Source organism: Oncorhynchus gorbuscha, unplaced genomic scaffold (genome assembly GCF_021184085.1).
Source record: "Oncorhynchus gorbuscha isolate QuinsamMale2020 ecotype Even-year unplaced genomic scaffold, OgorEven_v1.0 Un_scaffold_1289, whole genome shotgun sequence".
Taxonomy (NCBI): Eukaryota; Metazoa; Chordata; class Actinopteri; order Salmoniformes; family Salmonidae; genus Oncorhynchus; species Oncorhynchus gorbuscha.
The window spans coordinates 147,501-167,640 of record NW_025746110.1 but is presented as its reverse complement, the minus strand read 5'-3'; the positions used below and the strand labels follow the sequence as shown (position 1 = coordinate 167,640).

The following is a 20,140-nucleotide window of genomic DNA, read 5'->3' as shown; positions in this document are numbered from 1 at the left end:
GTTCGGCCAACCCTAGTCTCTCGACGCAGCGTTCGGCCAACCCTAGTCTCTCGACGCAGGGTTCGGCCAACCCTAGTCTCTCGACGTTCGGCCAACCCTAGTCTCTCGACGTTCGGCCAACCCTAGTCTCTCGACGTTCGGCCAACCCTAGTCTCTCGACGTTCGGCCAACCCTAGTCTCTCGACGTTCGGCCAACCCTAGTCTCTCGACGTTCGGCCAACCCTAGTCTCGACGTTCGGCCAACCCTAGTCTCGACGTTCGGCCAACCCTAGTCTCGACGTTCGGCCAACCCTAGTCTCGACGTTCGGCCAACCCTAGTCTCGACGTTCGGCCAACCCTAGTCTCGACGTTCGGCCAACCCTAGTCTCGACGTTCGGCCAACCCTAGTCTCGACGTTCGGCCAACCCTAGTCTCCACGCAGGGTTCGGCCAACCCTACCTTTAAACCTTTAAAGCCAAGGGCAGGACACATGTTAGCACCAAGTTGAAACATGGCTAATATCAATCTTTAATAAATTAATCTTCAGATTTTTTACACGGCACACAAAAGTACACTGCATTAACACACACACACACACCAATGAACATTACATAACAGTCTGCATTAACACACACCAATGAACATTACATAACAGTCTGCATTAACACACACCAATGAACATTACATAACAGTCTGCATTAACACACACCAATGAACATTACATAACAGTCTGCATTAACACACACCAATGAACATTACATAACAGTCTGCATTAACACACACCAATGAACATTACATAACAGTCTGCATTAACACACACCAATGAACATTACATAACAGTCTTGAGGGGGGGTTGTTTCGGTGGTGTTGGAGAGGGGGGGAGGGGGTTGTTTAGGTGGTGTTGGAGGGGGTGTTTAGGTGGTGTTGGAGAGGGGGTTGTTTAGGTGGTGTTGGACGGTGTTTAGGTGGTGTGGAGGGGGTTGTTTAGGTGGTGTTGGAGGGGGGGGTTGTTTAGGTGGTGTTGGAGGGGGGTTGTTTAGGTGGTGTTGGAGAGGGGGGTTGTTTAGGTGGTGTTGGAGGGGGGTGTTTAGGTGGTGTTGGAGGGGGGTTGTTTAGGTGGTGTTGGAGTGGGGGTTGTTTAGGTGGTGTTGGAGTGGGGGTTGTTTAGGTGGTGTTGGAGAGGGGGTTGTTTAGGTGGTGTTGGAGAGGGGGTTGTTTAGGTGGTGTTGGAGAGGGGGTTGTTTAGGTGGTGTTGGAGGGGGTGTTTAGGTGGTGTTGGAGGGGGTGTTTAGGTGGTGTTGGAGGGGGGGTGTTTAGGGACAGGGCTGTATATCTATGTTGTGGTGTTTCTATGTAAAGGGACAGGGCTGTATATCTATGTTGTGGTGTTTCTATGTAAAGGGACAGGGCTGTATATCTATGTTGTGGTATTTCTATGTAAAGGGACACAGCTGTATATCTATGTTGTGGTGTTTCTATGTAAAGGGACAGGGCTGTATATCTATGTTGTGGTGTTTCTATGTAAAGGGACAGGGCTGTATATCTATGTTGTGTAATTTCTATGTAAAGTGACAGGGCTGTATATCTATGTTGTGGTGTTTCTATGTAAAGGGACAGGGCTGTATATCTATGTTGTGGTGTTTCTATGTAAAGGGACAGGGCTGCATATCTATGTTGTGGTGTTTCTATGTAAAGGGACAGGGCTGCATATCTATGTTGTGGTATTTCTATGTAAAGGGACAGGGCTGTATATCTATGTTGTGGTGTTTCTATGTAAAGGGACAGGGCTGTATATCTATGTTGTGGTGTTTCTATGTAAAGGGACGGCACTGTAGGAGAAGCGGAGGGCCGGAGGACCACTTCCTGCGTGGTGCTGTTTGATGAGGTCAGACAGGAAGTGCAACACCCGGAGGTCATCCTCCCCGCTGAAACCCCGCCCACACAGGAAGTCCCTGCGACGCTGAGTCAGCGTGAAGTCATCATCCTCCCCGGGGAGGCTGGGAAGCTGGAGGTCAGAGTGGCTGTGGCAGATGGGTGGTGCCTGACCCCCAGGTGAACTCTGAGCTCTACCCGATGTTAGAGTTGAAAGGTCAGGAGAACAGGAGAAGAGGAAGGCCTTAGCTGTCAGCTCAGCGAGGCAGCTCTCCACGTGGAGAAGGTAGGTGATGCCACGACCTGGACATAAGAAACACAAACCAAACATTCAACACATTTTACACTATGATAGACATTCAAATAGTTTAGTTGAAGATGCAGGTCAAGACATAAGACAGGAATGCTGTGTTCACAACCAAGTGGAAGTAGGAATTTAAGACCCCATTGGACTGGGAGAGACATCCACTGGAACGCCCCTCCAACTGGCCAATAGTAGTGGGAATTTAAGACCCCATTGGACTGGGAGAGACATCCACTGGAACGCCCCTCCAACTGGCCAATAGTAGTGGGAATTTAAGATCCCTGGGAGAGACATCCACTGGAACGCCCCTCCAACTGGCCAATAGTAGTGGGAATTTAAGATCCCTGGGAGAGACATCCACTGGAACGCCCCTCCAACTGGCCAATAGTAGTGGGAATTTAAGATCCCTGGGAGAGACATCCACTGGAACGCCCCTCCAACTGGCCAATAGTACCCTGGGAGAGACATCCACTGGAACGCCCCTCCCTCCCGTCACCACGACACTACCCCCCCCCCCCACCACGACTCTACCCCCCTACCGTCACCACGACTCTACCACCCCCTCCCGTCACTACGACTCCACCCCCCCTCCCGTCACCACGACTCTACCCCCCTCTCGTCACCACGACTCTAGCCCCCCTCCACCACGACTCTACCCCCCCCCCTCCCGTCACCACGACTCTACCCCCCTCCCTTCCGTCACTACGACTCTACCCCCTCCCTTCCGTCACCACGACTCTACCCCCCTCCACCACGACTCTACCCCCTCCACCACCTCTACCCCCTCCACCACGACTCTACCCCCTCCCTTCCGTCACCACGACTCCACCCCCCTCTCGTCACCACGACTCTACCCCCCCCCCTCCTGTCACAGAAGCCACCATTGAGGTGAACTGTTGTAACTGTGTACAAGACAAATCAACAACAAAAAAGACTAATCATTTCACTAGCCTATCAGAGTGTGGGGGTTGGCCAGCCGGCCAATGAGGTGTCCGTGGTAGGCGGGGCTTCTCAGTGTACGCTGGTCCAGGTCCAGCACGGCCAGGTAACGTCCGTAACGAGCCAGAGAGTGAAGCATGCTGGGAGCTGTAGGAGACGTCCTGGGGAGAAAGATGGAAGTTATTTAGTGATTTATACAGTGTTCTAGAACTTCGACTTGTGTTCTAGAACAGCGGTTCCCAAACTTTTATAGTTCAGTACCCCTTCAAACATGCAACCTCCAGCTGTACCCCTAGTCCAGTACCCCTTCAAACATTCAACCTCCAGCTGTACCCCCTAGTCCAGTATCCCTTCAAACATTCAACCTCCAGCTGTACCCCCTAGTCCAGTATCCCTTCAAACATTCAACCTCCAGCTGTACCCCCTCTAGCACCAGGGTCAGCTGTACCCCCTAGTTCAGTAACCCTTCAAACATTCAACCTCCAGCTGTACCCCCTAGTCCAGTACCCCTTCAAACATTCAACCTCCAGCTGTTTACCCCCTACTCCAGTACCCCTTCAAACATTCAACCTCCAGCTGTTTACCCCCTAGTCCAGTACCCCTTCAAACATTCAACCTCCAGCTGTTTACCCCCTAGTCCAGTACCCCTTCAAACATTCAACCTCCAGCTGTACCCCCTAGTCCAGTACCCCTTCAAACATTCAACCTCCAGCTGTACCCCCTAGTCCCGTACCCCTTCAAACATTCAACCTCCAGCTGTACCCCCTAGTCCCGTACCCCTTCAAACATTCAACCTCCAGCTGTACCCCCTAGTCCCGTACCCCTTCAAACATTCAACCTCCAGCTGTACCCCCTCTAGCACCAGGGTCAGCTGTACCCCCTAGTTCAGTAACCCTTCAAACATTCAACCTCCAGCTGTACCCCTAGTCCAGTACCCCTTCAAACATTCAACCTCCAGCTGTTTACCCCTACTCCAGTACCCCTTCAAACATTCAACCTCCAGCTGTTTACCCCCTAGTCCAGTACCCCTTCAAACATTCAACCTCCAGCTGTTTACCAGGGTACAAACATTCAACCTCCAGCTGTACCCCCTCTAGCTGTACCAGGGTCCAGCTGTACCCCTCTAGCACCAGGGTCAGCTGTACCCCCTCTAGCACCAGGGTCAGCTGTACCCCTCTAGCACCAGGGTCAGCTGTACCCCCTCTAGCACCAGGGTCAGCTGTACCCCCTCTAGCACCAGGGTCAGCTGTACCCCCTAGCACCAGGGTCAGCTGTACCCCTCTAGCACCAGGGTCAGCTGTACCCCCTCTAGCACCAGGGTCAGCTGTACCCCCTCTAGCACCAGGGTCAGCTGTACCCCCAGGGTCTAGCACCAGGGTCAGCTGTACCCCCTCTAGCACCAGGGTCAGCTGTACCCCCTCTAGCACCAGGGTCAGCTGTACCCCCTCTAGCACCAGGGTCAGCTGTACCCCCTCTAGCACCAGGGTCAGCTGTACCCCCTCTAGCACCAGGGTCAGCTGTACCCCCTCTAGCACCAGGGTCAGCTGTATCCCCTCTAGCACCAGGGTCAGCTGTACCCCCTCTAGCACCAGGGTCAGCGCACTCTCAAATGTTATTATTTGCCATCATAGTAAGCCTGCCACACACACTATACGAGAAACTCGTCATCATGCAAGCGGTCAGACAAGTGAAAATGATGGCCAGTAAATAAAAAAATAGGCTCGTCTCTCAATTTAAAAAAAATGTGTCAATACTTTGCCCCTTGATAACCAACGTACTTCTCTGTATGTTGTGAAAGCGATACATGGTCGCTGCCCATATCGTTGCAAAGTGCAGAAAGTGATTTATTATGGTGTTCTAGAACTTCGACTTGTGTTCTAGAATGAGAGTTCAGGGGCCTTGCTTTAACTTCTTGGGGGCAGTATTTTAACGTCCGGATTTAAATTAAATGCATGCCCAAATTCAACTGCCTGCTACTCATCCCTAGATGATAAGATATGCATATTATTCGTAGATTTGGATAGAAAACACTCTGAAGTTTCTCAAACTGTTTGAATCATGTCTGTGACTATAGCAGAACATATTTAGCAGGTGAGAGGTCACTCTCTTTTCAATGGGTTTCATTGGGAATCCAGATTTCTAAGGGACCTTCTTGCAGTTCTTACCGCTTCCACTGGATGTCAACAGTCTTTAGAAATTGGTTGAGGTTTTTCCTTTGTGCAATGAAGAAGTACGGCCATCTTGAACGACTTCAAGTGTACTGTTAGATCGAGGCGCGTCACCAGAAAGCTACAGTTGTGTTGTTATTTCTCTGAACACCAAATGGTTTAATTTTGGCGGTGAAACGAGGCTACTCAGGCAAGAAAAAGAAAAAACCTCGCCCAAATGTATAGCCCCGTTGGAAAATAGAAACGGATTGTTTTTAAAAATGTGAATCACATTTTTATTTGGCGTACTCCCGACGGCATTGCGCATACCCCAGTTTGGAAATACCTGATCTAGAACTTGGATAGGAGGCAGAGTAATGGGGACGTTCAACATTACAACAGACTATAAAGGCCTGATAAATCACTACTCAATATCATTTGTAGCTCAGTCAGTCACAATTTACCCATGAGACATCAGGGTTTTGATGCTCTGTTTTTACCTGTGGATTCCGATGAGTCTCCAGGTGAGCAGGTCAGTCAGCTGAAGAGGCGTGGCCAAGTAAGGCTGCACAGCATCTCCATAGCGACCAGGTGAAGGCAGGTAGAGCGAGAGGGCAGCGACCGTCCTCCTCACGGAACCCTCCTCTCCACCAATCACCACCAGCGGCCGTCCACTTAGCAGGCAGAACACGGCATTCTGGGAGAAGGAATTCTGCCGCAGGAACCTGAGGGCTCCAGGACCCGCCTTCCTCCTCTGGCGCTGATGTCGTCGCGGATTACTAGCGCTGTGGTTGCCATGGAGATGTGTGGGGGGCAGAGAGGAAGATGGAGAGGTGCTGATGTTGCTCATACAGTCCGATGCCTCGTCTACACTCAGCCTGTAAGGGGTGTCGCTTAGCAACCGCCGCCCCCCTGACCCCCGACCTCTAACATCTAACCTCAAGGGGAAAGAAAAGTTCACCTGGAGGTCAGGCACCACCACCCGCCTGCCGTCACGCCCAGCCTGACCTCTGACCTCGCCGTTGGCATGATGACCCTCGTACTGCTGGGAGGAGCCCTCTACTGACACCTGGTGGACTGGAGACAGAAACTATATCAGTTACTAAGAGAGAAAACAGATGATACGTTGTAAGACACCTTGGGGAAAAAAGCATCTGGGATATTGATAAGGGAATTATATGCTTAAAAGGTAATGATTAAAGTATCCCACCCTGAAACTATTAGGGATATTGATAAGGGAATTATATGCTTAAAAGGTAATGATTAAAGTATCCCACCTTGAAACTATTAGGGATATTGATAAGGGAATTATATGCTTAAAAGGTAATGATTAAAGTATTCCACCCTGAAACTATTAGTGATTATTGGTTTATGTAGTACAATGAATGATTAATAAACGTCCAATAAGGTTCAGTAGAGACATGGGAGGGAGAGAAATGTGTGTGTGTGTGTGTCGGAAGAAAATACAGAGAGATTCAACTGTGTTTGACCCGACCTGAACTCTGAGAAATGTATGATAGGACAGGGAGTCCTTCTCAAGGTTCCTGTAATCTCGGGGGAATGGAACTGACAGCGCTGGGTAGTGATACCCAGTGGTGCGAACTCTGGGGAAGGATACAATTCACCTACTGTCCGTGTGTATGTAATAATAATATAATAATAATAATAATAATATATGCCATTTAGCAGACGCTTTTATCCAAAGCTACTTACAGTCATGTGTGCATACATTCTACGTATGTGCTACCCTGTATGTATGAGTACAGAAGTGTGTAGGACATCTACTGTTTGTGTGGAGGTATGTGCATTATAAAATGGATGTCTTTGTATTTTGGACTTCAGAGCGCTCTCGTGAATAAACTGTACGAACCTTTAGCATAAACTAAGTCTTTGCCTAATTATTATTAAACCCAGGTTTGTAACCTCGGGATTGGTCAAAGCTTATTGTTAGTTATTATCATTGGGATTGAAAATTCTCTTGACAGATATGTCATTATTATTATTATTGAAGAGGACAAACAGACAGTCTTACCCAGAGTTCTCTGGGGCTCAGACAAGGGGGCCGGAGTGTCCCATCTCTCTGGCTTCTCCTCATCCAATTCCCGGACTTCAATACCCAGGGTGCGGTGCAGCCGAGTGGGAGTGTCCTCTAGCTCCTCCTTTCCCTCCGTCTGGACTATATTACCCAGGATTCTTTGGTGCAGAGTTTGCTCCTCCTCCTTGTGAACTACAATACCCAGGGTGCTGTGCTGCTGAATGGGCGTGTCCTCACCTGCTGCCTCCTCCTCCTCTTCCTGGATTACACTACCCATGATTCCATGCTCCTCAGGCTCCTCCTCTGTGATGGCGTTGAAGATGAGGTCGTCAGGGAAGATGGAGTCTGAGGTGCTGATGATCTCAATACTGTCCTCGCTGTTCGCCCTCCGTGCCAGGGACCGCACGTCACGTCTCATCCACACCTCCGCAGGGGCACAACTCCGCACCACATCACAGCCTTCACCCTGACCCAACCCACCAGACAACTCTATAGGAGGAGAGGAGAGAGTCTAATACACAGCCCTGACCCCTGACCCACCAGACAACTCTATAGGAGGAGAGGAGAGAGTCTAATACACAGCCCTGACCCCTGACCCACCAGACAACTCTATAGGAGGAGAGGAGAGAGTCTAATACACAGCCCTGACCAGGGGCACAACTCCGCACCACATCACAGCCTTCACCCTGACCCAACCCACCCCACCAGACAACTCTATAGGAGGAGAGGAGAGAGTCTAATACATAGCCCTGACCCCTGACCCACCACACAACTCTATAGGAGGAGAGAGTCTAATACATAGCCCTGACCCAACCCACCCAACTAATAGGAGGAGAGGAGAGAGTCTAATACACAGCCCTGACCCTTGACCACCAGACAACTCTATAAGAGGAGGAGTCTAATACACAGCCCTGACCCCTGACCCACCAGACAACTCTATAGGAGCAGAGGAGTCCCACACAACACCCCATAATGACGTCACAACACCCCATAATGACGTCACAACACCCCATAACGACGTCACAACACCCCATAACGACGTCACAACACCCCATAATGACATCACAACACCCCATAATGACAAAACGAAAACAGGTTTAGACATTTTTGCTAATGTATTCAAAAGAAAAACAGAAATACATTATTTACATAAATATTCAGAACCTTTGCTATGAGACTCGAAATTGAGCTCAGATGCATCCTGTTTCCATTGATCATCCATCGATTAAGATGTTTCTACAACTTGATTAGAGTCCACCTGTGGTAAATTCAATTGATTGGACATGATTTAGAAAGGCACACACCTGTCTGTATAAGGTCTCAAGTTGATTGTCAGAGCAAAAAACCAAGCTGAAGTTTGTAAAGGCACACACCTGATCTGTATAAGGTCCCAAAACATTTCTGAGTATCTGAAGGTCCCCAAGAATGCAGTGGCCTCCATCATTCTTGAATGGAAGAAGTTTGGAACCACCAAGACTCTTCCTAGAGCTGGCCGCTCGGCCAAACTGACCAATCAGGAGAAGGAGCTTGGTCAGGGAGGTAACCAAGACCCGATGGTCACAGACAGAGCTCCAGAGTTCCTCTGTGGAGATGGGAGAACCTTCCAGAAGGACAACCATCTCTGCAGCACTCCACCAATCAGGCCTTTATGGTAGAGTGGCCAGACGGAAGCCACTCCTCAGTAAAAGGCACCTGAGAGCCCGCTTAGAGTTTGCCAAAAACCACCTAAAAGACTCTCAGACCATGAGAAACAAGATTCTCTGTTCTGATGAAACCAAGATTGAACTATTTGGGCTGAATGCCAATCGTTACATTTGGAGGAAACCTGGCATCATCCCTAGAGTGAAGCATGGTGTGGGGATGTTTTTCAGCGGCAGGGACTGGGAGACTAGTCAGGATCGAGTCAAAGATGAACGGAGCAAAGTACAGAGAGATCCTTGATGAAAACCTGCTCCAGGGCACTCAGGACCTCAGATTGGGGCGAAGGTTCACCTTCCAACAGGACAACAACCCTAAGCACACAGCCAAGACAACGCAGGAGTGGCTTCAGGACAAGTCTCTGAATGTCCTTGAGTGGCCCAGCAAGAGCCCGGACTTGAACCCGATCTAACATCTCTGGAGAGACCTGAAAATAGCTGTGCAGCGACGCTCCCCATCTAACCTGACAGAGCTTGAGAGGATCTGCAGAGAAGAATGGGAGAAACTCCCCAAATACAGGTGTGACAAGCTTGTAGCATCATACCCAAGAAGACTTGAGGCTTTAATCACTGCCAATGGTGCTTCAACAAAGTACTGAGTAAAGGGTATGAATACTTAAGTAAATGTGATCAGTTTTTTAATACATTTTTAAAAAAAACTTGTGCATTTGCAAACATTTCTAAAAACCTGTTTTTGCTCTGTCATTATGGGGTATTGTGATGTCATTATGGGGTATTGTGATGTCATTGTGGGGTATTGTGATGTCATTATGGGGTATTGTGATGTCATTATGGGGTATTGTGTGTAGATTGAAGGGGGGGAAACGATTGAATCCATTTCAGAATAAGGCTGTAACACAACGTGTTAAAAGTCAAGGGGTCTGAACAGATTCTGAATTCACTGTACCTCTGAGTTCCATGTGGGTTAGTCCCTGTGTTCTATACGAGCGCTCCGTCCCCAGAACCTCAATGCTGTCTCCACTGCTCACGCTGCCTGGTCTCGTCTCCGCGGTTACTCCTTCTCCCTCAGGATCAAGTGTCGGCTCTGCCCCTCCACTTCCTGTCTCCAGTTTGATTGACACCTCCTCCACGCAGGAGAAGAACGACTCCAGGCTCGGTGGTCCCGCCCCTGCCACAGGATGTGACATCACGCCGCTTCCTCCCTCTAGCCCCGCCCCCTCCTCCTCCAGGTCCTCCTCCTCCTCCTGGTCCCAGAGCTGGAACAGGAACTGTGTGTGTGAAAGCGTCCTAGAGAGCCTGTGTGTGATGCGACGGTTGTGTAGAACACTCTGGTCTCCACGGAGACGGCGTTCTGCGTTGCCCAGCTGTTCTAGCGTCAGAGACAGGAAGTAGCAGTCGCTCAGCTCCTCCAACGGCTTCAGACGGCGGTCGAACCGCCTCGCTGACCAGCCCCCGCCCCCTAGCGACGCCCCGGAAACCAGCTGGGGGGTGTATGAGGGGGAGGAGGGATCAGGAGTCAAGGGGAGGGTCTCTGGAATCAGGGAGGGGTCGTAGGGCAGAAAGCCTGGGTCTTTTAACTTCCTGTTGGGATAGGAAGTGACCTGGTAGAGGAGGGATCTGTGGTCCAGGATGGAACGATCCACGCTAGCAAGCTCGTTGGCCGTCTTCTGCAGCTCCGCCTCCTCCCTGATCTCCGCACCCTCATTGGATAATCTTTGAAGCGCTGCTTGAAGGATGGATCGTGTGTACCTGTCAACAGAGAGAAGGATTTTAAAAACGCTCACACAAACAAACTCTGTGGATCGTGTGTACCTGTTGTCATGACGTTGGCCTGGGGGATAGGTTTCTGATAGTCATAAATACCTCTCCCCTCCTTTTATCTTCTCTCTACCCTACTGATGTGACATTTAAAAACCCCTTGGTTAACATAGTTAACATAACTATATTCTGGTAATCCGACCAATTGAACATATGCCGTGGTACTTAATGAATATGATATCAGTTCGGTTGTCATCTGAGATATTCTCATCAATGATAAGATGACATAAACTCTACAGTGGAAAGTCTACACATTAGAGTTATCGGATTCACATGGAATTGTTGTTCAATTTAAATGTTTGAATATGAAATGATTTGTGATGGGATGAAATGTGATTTTAGCTTCTAAAATGTGACATTTGGGTTTTCATAAGATAGGGCTGCTCAATCAGTGGCCCGCCCCTCTGAAGGGACAAGGGCTATAAATCTTTTCAAACACACCCTCCTCTCCCTTCCTATATAAGCCCTTGACGACAACATAACTTCCTGTTCCGAGGATATGAGGACGACGGTCCGATGTCAGAATGGTTCAGATAATAACTACAGAACAAAGCAAACATCAGCGTGAGCTTTGGTTGCGAATGGTATGAACTTTGAACTCTTATTCACGACAGAAGTGATACCTCCTAGCCGTTGAGTTAGCGACCGCAGCTGCAAACGAGGGTTACGAAGGAACAGACAGAGTATCCCGTCTATCACACAACGACGTTACAACAACTTATCCAATTGACCACCAGAGACATTCTTCAAATGACAAAGGACTCGGTTGGGCAACACGGTCTTCCATCTAACACCAACCTACTGAAGCGCAGCTCAGAGTAAATATTTATTGCATTTTCCTTTTTCGAAATGGGGGGTAATTCAGAATGCATAAGATACTGTATTTACGATAGCACAGATTCTTCCTTTGTTCCTCAGTCTTCCCGCTCTTTCACTCAAACCCAACCCCTTTTCCTTGTGTAACAAAGGGGACGTTTTCCTTTATGACGTAATTTGTAATCAAAGTTAAGATTGAATTATGTGCATGTGTGATTCTGTGTGATTAGTTAGGTATTTAGTAAATAAATAATTAAACCCTATTTTGTATTGCTGATTCAACTTGTTAGCCAGGATTCATGCAGATAAAATAATTTACAACTTTCAGATGAGACTGAATTAAGACGACGATTGATATCGACTGCTATGGATGTAAAATGAGTGAGGGGCAGCAGTGTAGCCTAGTGGTTAGCGCGTTGGACTAGGAACCGGAAGGTTGCAAGTTCAAACCCCCGAGCTGACAAGGTACAAATCTGCCGTTCTGCCCCTGAACAAGCAGTTAACCCACTGTTCCGAGGCCGTCATTGAAAATAAGAATTTGTTCTTAACTGACTTGCCTAGTTAAATAAAGGTAAATAAATATAAATAAATAAATGTTACTAGGTCTTTACGAGTTTTTTTGGAAGATAACAGCTCTATAAATATTATTTTGTGGTGCCCCGACTCTCTAGTTAATTACATTTACCTGATTAGCTCAATCAGGTAATATTAATTACGGAGAAATTATTTTATAGAATAGCATGTCATGTCACTTAATCCGGCATAGCCAAAGACACGACACTGTCAACAGAGAGAAGGATTTAAAAACGCCCACAAACAAACTCCGTGTGAGTGCTTGAAGGTGTGTGTGTGTGTCTCTGTCCTCTTACTCTAGGTCATGAAGCTTCCTCTGCAGCTCGCGGGCGAAGGCCCGTCGGTTTCCGGTCTTCAGGCACTCGGAGGCGCGGGAGAAGAGGAGCGACAGCTCCTGGAACTGCAGCATGATCTTCCTCTCGTCGGCAGAGACGTAGGCCATGCAGAACGGGCGGACGAAGCCCCGGGCCTCCAGGTCATAGAGTGTGAGGTGGTGAACGTAGGCAAATGCCCCCTCCTTAGAGTCACCCAGCACCACCCGGGAGTCCTGGAGGAAGAACACAACCACCCGCTTCTTAGAGAGTTACCCAGAACCACCCTGGAGGAAGGACACAACCACCCCCTTCTTAGAGTTACCCAGAACCACCCTGGAGTCCTGGAGGAAGGACACAACCACCCCTCCTTAGAGTTACCCAGCACCACCCTGGAGTCCTGGAGGAAGGACACAACCACCCCCTCCTTAGAGTTACCCAGACCCACCCTGGAGTTACCCACCACCCTGGAGTCCTGGAGGAAGGACACAACCACCCCTCTTAGAGTCACCCAGCACCACCCTGGAGTCCTGGAGGAAGGACACAACCACCCCTTCTTAGAGTTACCCAGAACCACCCTGGAGTCCTGGAGGAAGGACACAACCACCCCCTCCTTAGAGTTACCCAGAACCACCCTGGAGTCCTGGAGGAAGGACACAACCACCCCCTCCTTAGAGTTACCCAGAACCACCCTGGAGTCCTGGAGGAAGGACACAACCACCCCTCCTTAGAGTCACCCAGAACCACCCTGGAGTCCTGGAGGAAGGACACAACCACCCCTCCTTAGAGTTACCCAGAACCACCCTGGAGTCCTGGAGGAAGGACACAACCACCCCTCCTTAGAGTTACCCAGAACCACCCTGGAGTCCTGGAGGAAGGACACAACCACCCCCTCCTTAGAGTCACCCAGAACCACCCTGGAGTCCTGGAGGAAGGACACAACCACCCCCTCCTTAGAGTTACCCAGAACCACCCTGGAGTCCTGGAGGAAGGACACAACCACCCCCTCCTTAGAGTCACCCAGAACCACCCTGGAGTCCTGGAGGAAGGACACAACCACCCCCTCCTTAGAGTCACCCAGAACCACCCTGGAGGAAGGACACAACCACCCCCTCCTTAGAGTCACCCAGAACCACCCTGGAGGAAGGACACAACCACCCCCTCCTTAGAGTCACCCAGAACCACCCTGGAGGAAGGACACAACCACCCCCTCCTTAGAGTCACCCAGAACCACCCTGGAGGAAGGACACAACCACCCCCTCCTTAGAGTCACCCAGAACCACCCTGGAGGAAGGACACAACCACCCCCTCCTTAGAGTCACCCAGAACCACCCTGGAGGAAGGACACAACCACCCCCTCCTTAGAGTCACCCAGAACCACCTGGAGTCCTGGAGGAAGGACACAACCACCCCCTCCTGAGAGTCACCCAGAACCACCCTGGAGTCCTGGAGGAAGGACACAACCACCCCCTCCTTAGAGTCACCCAGAACCACCCTGGAGTCCTGGAGGAAGGACACAACCACCCCCTCCTTAGAGTCACCCAGAACCACCCTGGAGGAAGGACACAACCACCCCCTCCTTAGAGTCACCCAGAACCACCCTGGAGGAAGGACACAACCACCCCCTCCTTAGAGTCACCCAGAACCACCCTGGAGGAAGGACACAACCACCCCCTCCTTAGAGTCACCCAGAACCACCCTGGAGGAAGGACACAACCACCCCCTCCTTAGAGTCACCCAGAACCACCCTGGAGGAAGAACACAACCACCCCCTGAAACACACTGACTGACAGAGGACTGACACTAGTCTAACACAACCCCCTGAAACACACTGACAGAGGACTGAGACCAGTCTAACACAACCCCCTGAAACACACTGACTGACAGAGGACTGAGACTAGTCTAACACAACCCCCTGAAACACACTGACTGACAGAGGACTGAGACTAGTCTAACACAACTCCCTGAAACACACTGACTGACAGAGGACTGAGACTAGTCTAACACAACCCCCTGAAACACACTGACTGACAGAGGACTGAGACTAGTCTAACACAACCCCCTGAAACACACTGACTGACAGAGGACTGAGACTAGTCTAACACAACTCCCTGAAACACACTGACTGACAGAGGACTGAGACTGGGATTTGAACCGGCAAACCGTCTGGTAGTTAGGGGGTTGGGTGCCTTGCTCAAGGGCACAACCGCAGCCGATGGCATCTGGGATGATGCCAACAACACTAGGGAGGCAGGCTCACTCCACACCAGATTTTTCTCCGTCGGAGCTGGGATTCGAACCGGCAAACCGTCTGGTTGCTGGGCCCCTTCTCTAAACACCAGGCTCCCTACCTCTGAGAAGGCCAGACGGGGGAGGGTCTGGAGGGAAGGACCAGCTGTCTGGTGGTGTGGCTGAGGACCAGGGGCTACCTACCTCTGAGAAGGCCAGACGGGGGAGGGTCTGGAGGGAAGGACCAGCTGTCTGGTGGTGTGGCTGAGGACCAGGGGCTACCTACCTCTGAGAAGGCCAGACGGGGGAGGGTCTGGAGGGAAGGACCAGCTGTCTGGTGGTGTGGCTGAGGACCAGGGGCTACCTACCTCTGAGAAGGCCAGACGGGGGAGGGTCTGGAAGGAAGGACCAGCTGTCTGGTTGTGTGGCTGAGGACCAGGGGCTACGGCTTGGTAGTCAACAGACATGATGCGTAGAGAGAAATGGTTCAGGTCGAAGGAACCGATCACTCTGGGGTCATCAGGGATGGTCCGGACCGGTAGGGGACCCACCTGGACAGGAAGACAGAATATATACACTCTCAGTATAATAAACACACCACCCCCTCCACCTGGACAGAATATATACACTCTCAGTATAATAAACACACCACCCCCTCCACCTGGACAGAATATATACACTCTCAGTATAATAAACACACCACCCCCTCCACCTGGACAGAATATATACACTCTCAGTATAATAAACACACCACCCCCTCCACCTGGACAGAATATATACACTCTCAGTATAATAAACACACCACCTCCTCCACCTGGACAGGAATATATACACTCTCAGTATAATAAACACACCACCCCCTCCACCTGGACAGAATATATACACTCTCAGTATAATAAACACACCACCCCTCCACCTGGACAGAATATATACACTCTCAGTATAATAAACACACCACCCCCTCCACCTGGACAGAATATATACACTCTCAGTATAATAAACACACCACCCCTCCACCTGGGAGGACAGAATATATACACTCTCAGTATAATAAACACACCACCCCTCCACCTGGACAGAATACAGAATATACACTCTCAGTATAATAAACACACCACCCCTCCACCTGGACAGAATATATACACTCTCAGTATAATAAACACACCACCCCCTCCACCTGGACAGAATATATACACTCTCAGTATAATAAACACACCACCCCTCCACCTGGACAGAATATATACACTCTCAGTATAATAAACACACCACCCCCTCCACCTGGACAGAGGACAGAATATATACACTCTCAGTATAATAAACACACCACCCCTCCACCTGGACAGAATATATACACTCTCAGTATAATAAACACACCACCCCTCCACCTGGACAGAATATATACACTCTCAGTATAATAAACACACCACCCCCTCCACCTGGACAGAATATATACACTCTCAGTATAATAAACACACCACCCCCTCCACCTGGACAGAATATATACACTCTCAGTATAATAAACACACCACCCCCTCCACCTGGACAGAATATATACACTCTCAGTATAATAAACACACCACCCCCTCCACCTGGACAGGAGGACAGAATATATACACTCTCAGTATAATAAACACACCACCCCCTCCACCTGGACAGAATATATACACTCTCAGTATAATAAACACACCACCCCCTCCACCTGGACAGAATATATACACTCTCAGTATAATAAACACACCACCCCTCCACCTGGACAGAATATATACACTCTCAGTATAATAAACACACCACCCCCTCCACCTGGACAGGAGGACAGAATATATACACTCTCAGTATAATAAACACACCACCCCCTCCACCTGGACAGAATATATACACTCTCAGGATAATAAACACACCACCCCCTCCACCTGGACAGGAGGACAGAATATATACACTCTCAGTATAATAAACACACCACCCCCTCCACCTGGACAGAATATATACACTCTCAGGATAATAAACACACCACCCCTCCACCTGGACAGAATATATACACTCTCAGTATAATAAACACACCACCCCCTCCACCTGGACAGAATATATACACTCTCAGTATAATAAACACACCACCCCCTCCACCTGGACAGAATATATACACTCTCAGTATAATAAACACACATATCACTATGCTACCTGTTTATCATATATGCATAGTCACTTTAACTATACATTCATGTACATGCTACCTCAATTGGTCCGATCAACCAGTGTTCCGGCACATTGGCTAACCGGGCTATCTGCATTGTGTCCCACCACCCACCAACCCCTATATACACTCTCAGTTAATAAACCCACAACCCCTATCACTATGCTACTCTCTGTTCATCATATCTATGTGTCCCACCAACCCCTCACTTTACTCTACACATATCTATGTGTCCCACTACTGCTACTCTCTGTTCATCATATCTATCTGTGTCCCACCAACCCCTCTTTTACTCTACTGCTACTCTCTGTTCACCATATCTATGTGTCCCACCAACCCCTCTTTTACTCTGCTGCTACTCTCTGTTCATCATATCTATCTGTGTCCCACCAACCCCTCTTTTACTCTACTGCTACTCTCTGTTCATCATATCTATCTGTGTCCCACCAACCCCTCTTTTACTCTACTGCTACTCTCTGTTCATCATATCTATCTGTGTCCCACCAACCCCTCTTTTACTCTGTGCTACTCTCTGTTCATCATATCTATCTGTGTCCACCACCCACCAACCCCTCTTTTACTCTACTGCTACTCTCTGTTCATCATATCTATCTGTGTCCCACCACCCACCAACCCCTTTTACTCTACTGCTACTCTCTGTTCATCATATCTATCTGTGTCCCACCAACCCCTCTTTTACTCACCCAAAACCTTTTGTGCACTATTGGTTTTACACCTGTTGTATTCCGCGCAAGTGACAAATAAACTATGATTTGAAAACACACACACCACCCCCTGCCAGGTCCTACCTGTTCTGAGAACTCAGCCACCAGTATGAAGTCCCTGTTGAAATGGGCAGGGGAGGTCCAGGGGTGAGAGAGGGGAAGGAGAGGGAGGGAGAACTCCTCTGGCAGGACCTGGGCGTCTGGGTACCCCCCCAAATCCCCTTCACTGGTGAAGGCCAGCACATCAGGAGACCCAATCATGACGTCATAAAAAAATCAATCCCAGGTGTCTCTGTGTGTTGATCCTAGAGAGCCAGTGTGTGTGTGTTGGTCACTTCTTCGTGTTCCCGTTTAACTTTCCCGGTGGAGTCCGTTTTGGCACCGGAGAGCTGACCGGGTAACGGGTATTAAAAAGTCTTGCTGTTGTGTTGTTGAAAACTTAACTAATCGAAGTACAACTTAAAAGCGAAACCAACATGTTTAACTTTCACTTCTCATTAAAATGTATTTAGATCGGTGGACGTCGGTAAATAACATTTTAACACGGAAGAGTTCAACGTCAGAGCGAGGTGTTAACTTACCGACGTAACCGGGAGTCGCTTTACGTCAACAACAGCTGTCCTGAAGCAGCGACAAAAAAAACACGTAAACACAAAGTAGCCCACGACAGGAGCGTTAAATTAACCGGGAGAAACAGGTCCGTCTGCGGGAAGTAACACCGAGTCACATGGTCAACTTTTGGCCCGGTTCCTCTTTTCGCCTCCGTAGAGAGTAATGAACTGAACTCTACCGGAGACTCGCAGCTCCGGTGGAGAGAAACGAAGTGTGTATCACGTCTTCAGGCAGCGGGTCCAACTCCAGACATATTGAGCCATGTGACAGCTGCCGGTCGTGAGCGGGGAGGAGCCGTTCCTTCTTTACCGGGGTGATGAATCCGTCCCGAGACACCTCGAGGAGACTTGTGAAAGGGCTGAATCACCGCCTCCGGTGTCCGGTGGGAATTCAGTCCTCAGCGGGGACAGATCATTTCGGTATACAATAACGGGATTGATTTGTGGGAAAAAGAAGCTATTTACTGATGCAAGCTTGGATTTGTAGTTCAATCATGACCCGATGGACTACAAATTACAACTTGAAATAAAATGCAACATGAAAAGCGTTCATTAAATGTCCACAATGTTGGATTTAACTTGACAGAATTATATCAGCTAAACATGTAAATAATGAGGATTATTATCACCAGTAGTTCAGCAGAAAACATTTATTTAAATAAACACTCTTCAACTTAAAAACAACCCCTGCAGCAAACGCAAAACACACACAACATTATGAAAAGAAAAAGGGTTGAGCGCTTTATTCAGTAGAAGGTGCATATAATGACGTCATTCAACAGGTTTAAAAGAAGAGAAATTGGCGGAGGGATTTTAGACATAATTATCACTTTGTGGCTGTGGTAACTGGCGCTAACTCTGTTGTCTTGTGTCGTCATAATTATCACTTTGTGGCTGTGGTAACTGGCGCTAACTCTGTTGTCATGTGTCGTCATAATTATCACTTTGTGGCTGTGGTAACTGGCGCTAACTCTTGTCTTGTGTCGTCATAATTGTCACTTTGTGGCTGTGGTAACTGGCGCTAACTCTGTTGTCTTGTCGTCATAATTATCACTTTGTGGCTGTGGTAACTGGCGCTAACTCTGTTGTCTTGTGTCGTCATAATTATCACTTTGTGGCTGTGGTAACTGGCGCTAACTCTGTTGTCTTGTGTCGTCATAATTATCACTTTGTGGCTGTGGTAACTGGCGCTAACTCTGTTGTCTTGTGTCGTCATAATTATCACTTTGTGGCTGTGGTAACTGGCGCTAACTCTGTTGTCTTGTGTCGTCATAATTATCACTTTGTGGCTGTGGTAACTGGCTGGGTAACTCTGTCTTGTTTTAAAGTATCAACTTTGTGGGGGTTCCTGGGTTGTAAAAGCCTCTTGTGTCGCATAATTATCACTTTGTGGCTGTGGTAACTGGCGCTAACTATGTCCACAGTCTTGTGTCTGTCACTAATTATCACTTTGTGGCTGTGGTAAAAATGGGTAGTGCTCATTGAGGGCTTCCACCATTTTAAAGTAGTCAACTAGGGTGGGGGATTCCTATGGGTTGTAAAAGCCTCAATGGCGCAGGCCATTCTGAAACAGCATTTTGGACAGAGGGATTGAACCCACTACCCTGAGAGCTCTAGATGCTATACCACAGCAGGAGAAAGTCTGTCACTACGTCTGCAGTAACCTGATTCTGGGTGTCTGTGTAAAACGCGGCCCTAGTCTTCTTTTTAATTTCTTCCTCCCCTCATCTACTTCCCTTAAGGCACAGTCCATCATCATCATCATCATCATCATCATCAGCATCAGTCTCTGTGCTGCTCAGTCAGAGCCCCCCCCATCAACTCATCCACACCGTAGTACTCATACACAATGTATAAATTATCTCTGTTTAGTCAGTCAGTGAAGGAGATGCACGACTGCCTGAACAACAATCTCCCGTCCACGTCTCAGTGGAG

General features: G+C 48.9%; 1 protein-coding gene and 1 pseudogene across 2 annotated transcripts; both read right to left on the bottom strand.

Moving 5' to 3' along the window:
- Positions 1 to 1,266: 1,266 nt before the first annotated feature.
- On the bottom strand, positions 1,267 to 18,660 carry LOC124022095 (guanine nucleotide exchange protein smcr8a-like). 2 transcript variants are annotated; one of them, XM_046337138.1, is made up of 9 exons: positions 17,679 to 18,660; positions 15,050 to 15,232; positions 12,438 to 12,688; positions 9,881 to 10,683; positions 7,274 to 7,765; positions 5,742 to 6,318; positions 3,107 to 3,255; positions 1,733 to 2,154; positions 1,267 to 1,606 (listed from the first exon to the last, which is right to left on the bottom strand). In XM_046337138.1, exons 1-8 carry the CDS (start codon positions 17,853 to 17,855, stop codon positions 1,775 to 1,777), a joined length of 3,012 nt encoding a protein of 1,003 aa, XP_046193094.1. In that variant the 5' UTR covers positions 17,856 to 18,660; the 3' UTR covers positions 1,267 to 1,606; positions 1,733 to 1,774. The 2 variants fall into 2 exon arrangements, with proteins under 2 accessions (XP_046193094.1, XP_046193092.1); XM_046337136.1 differs by having other exon boundaries at positions 1,267 to 2,154; positions 17,679 to 18,659.
- A 1,176-nt stretch (positions 18,661 to 19,836) lies between these two features.
- LOC124022092 overlaps positions 19,837 to 20,140 on the bottom strand; it is a 31,759-nt pseudogene continuing 31,455 nt past the window's right edge.

Excerpts from the sequence above, each read along its gene's own strand:
- LOC124022095 (XM_046337138.1), bottom strand. The coding sequence starts at position 17,855 with ATGATTGGGTCTCCTGATGTGCTGGCCTTCACCAGTGAAGGGGATTTG. Across the intron at positions 15,233-17,678 it reads TGGCTGAGTTCTCAGAACAG|GTGGGTCCCCTACCGGTCCG; the intron begins GTAGGACCTGGC and ends CTTCCTGTCCAG. Across the intron at positions 3,256-5,741 it reads AGACTCATCGGAATCCACAG|GACGTCTCCTACAGCTCCCA; the intron begins GTAAAAACAGAG and ends CTTTCTCCCCAG.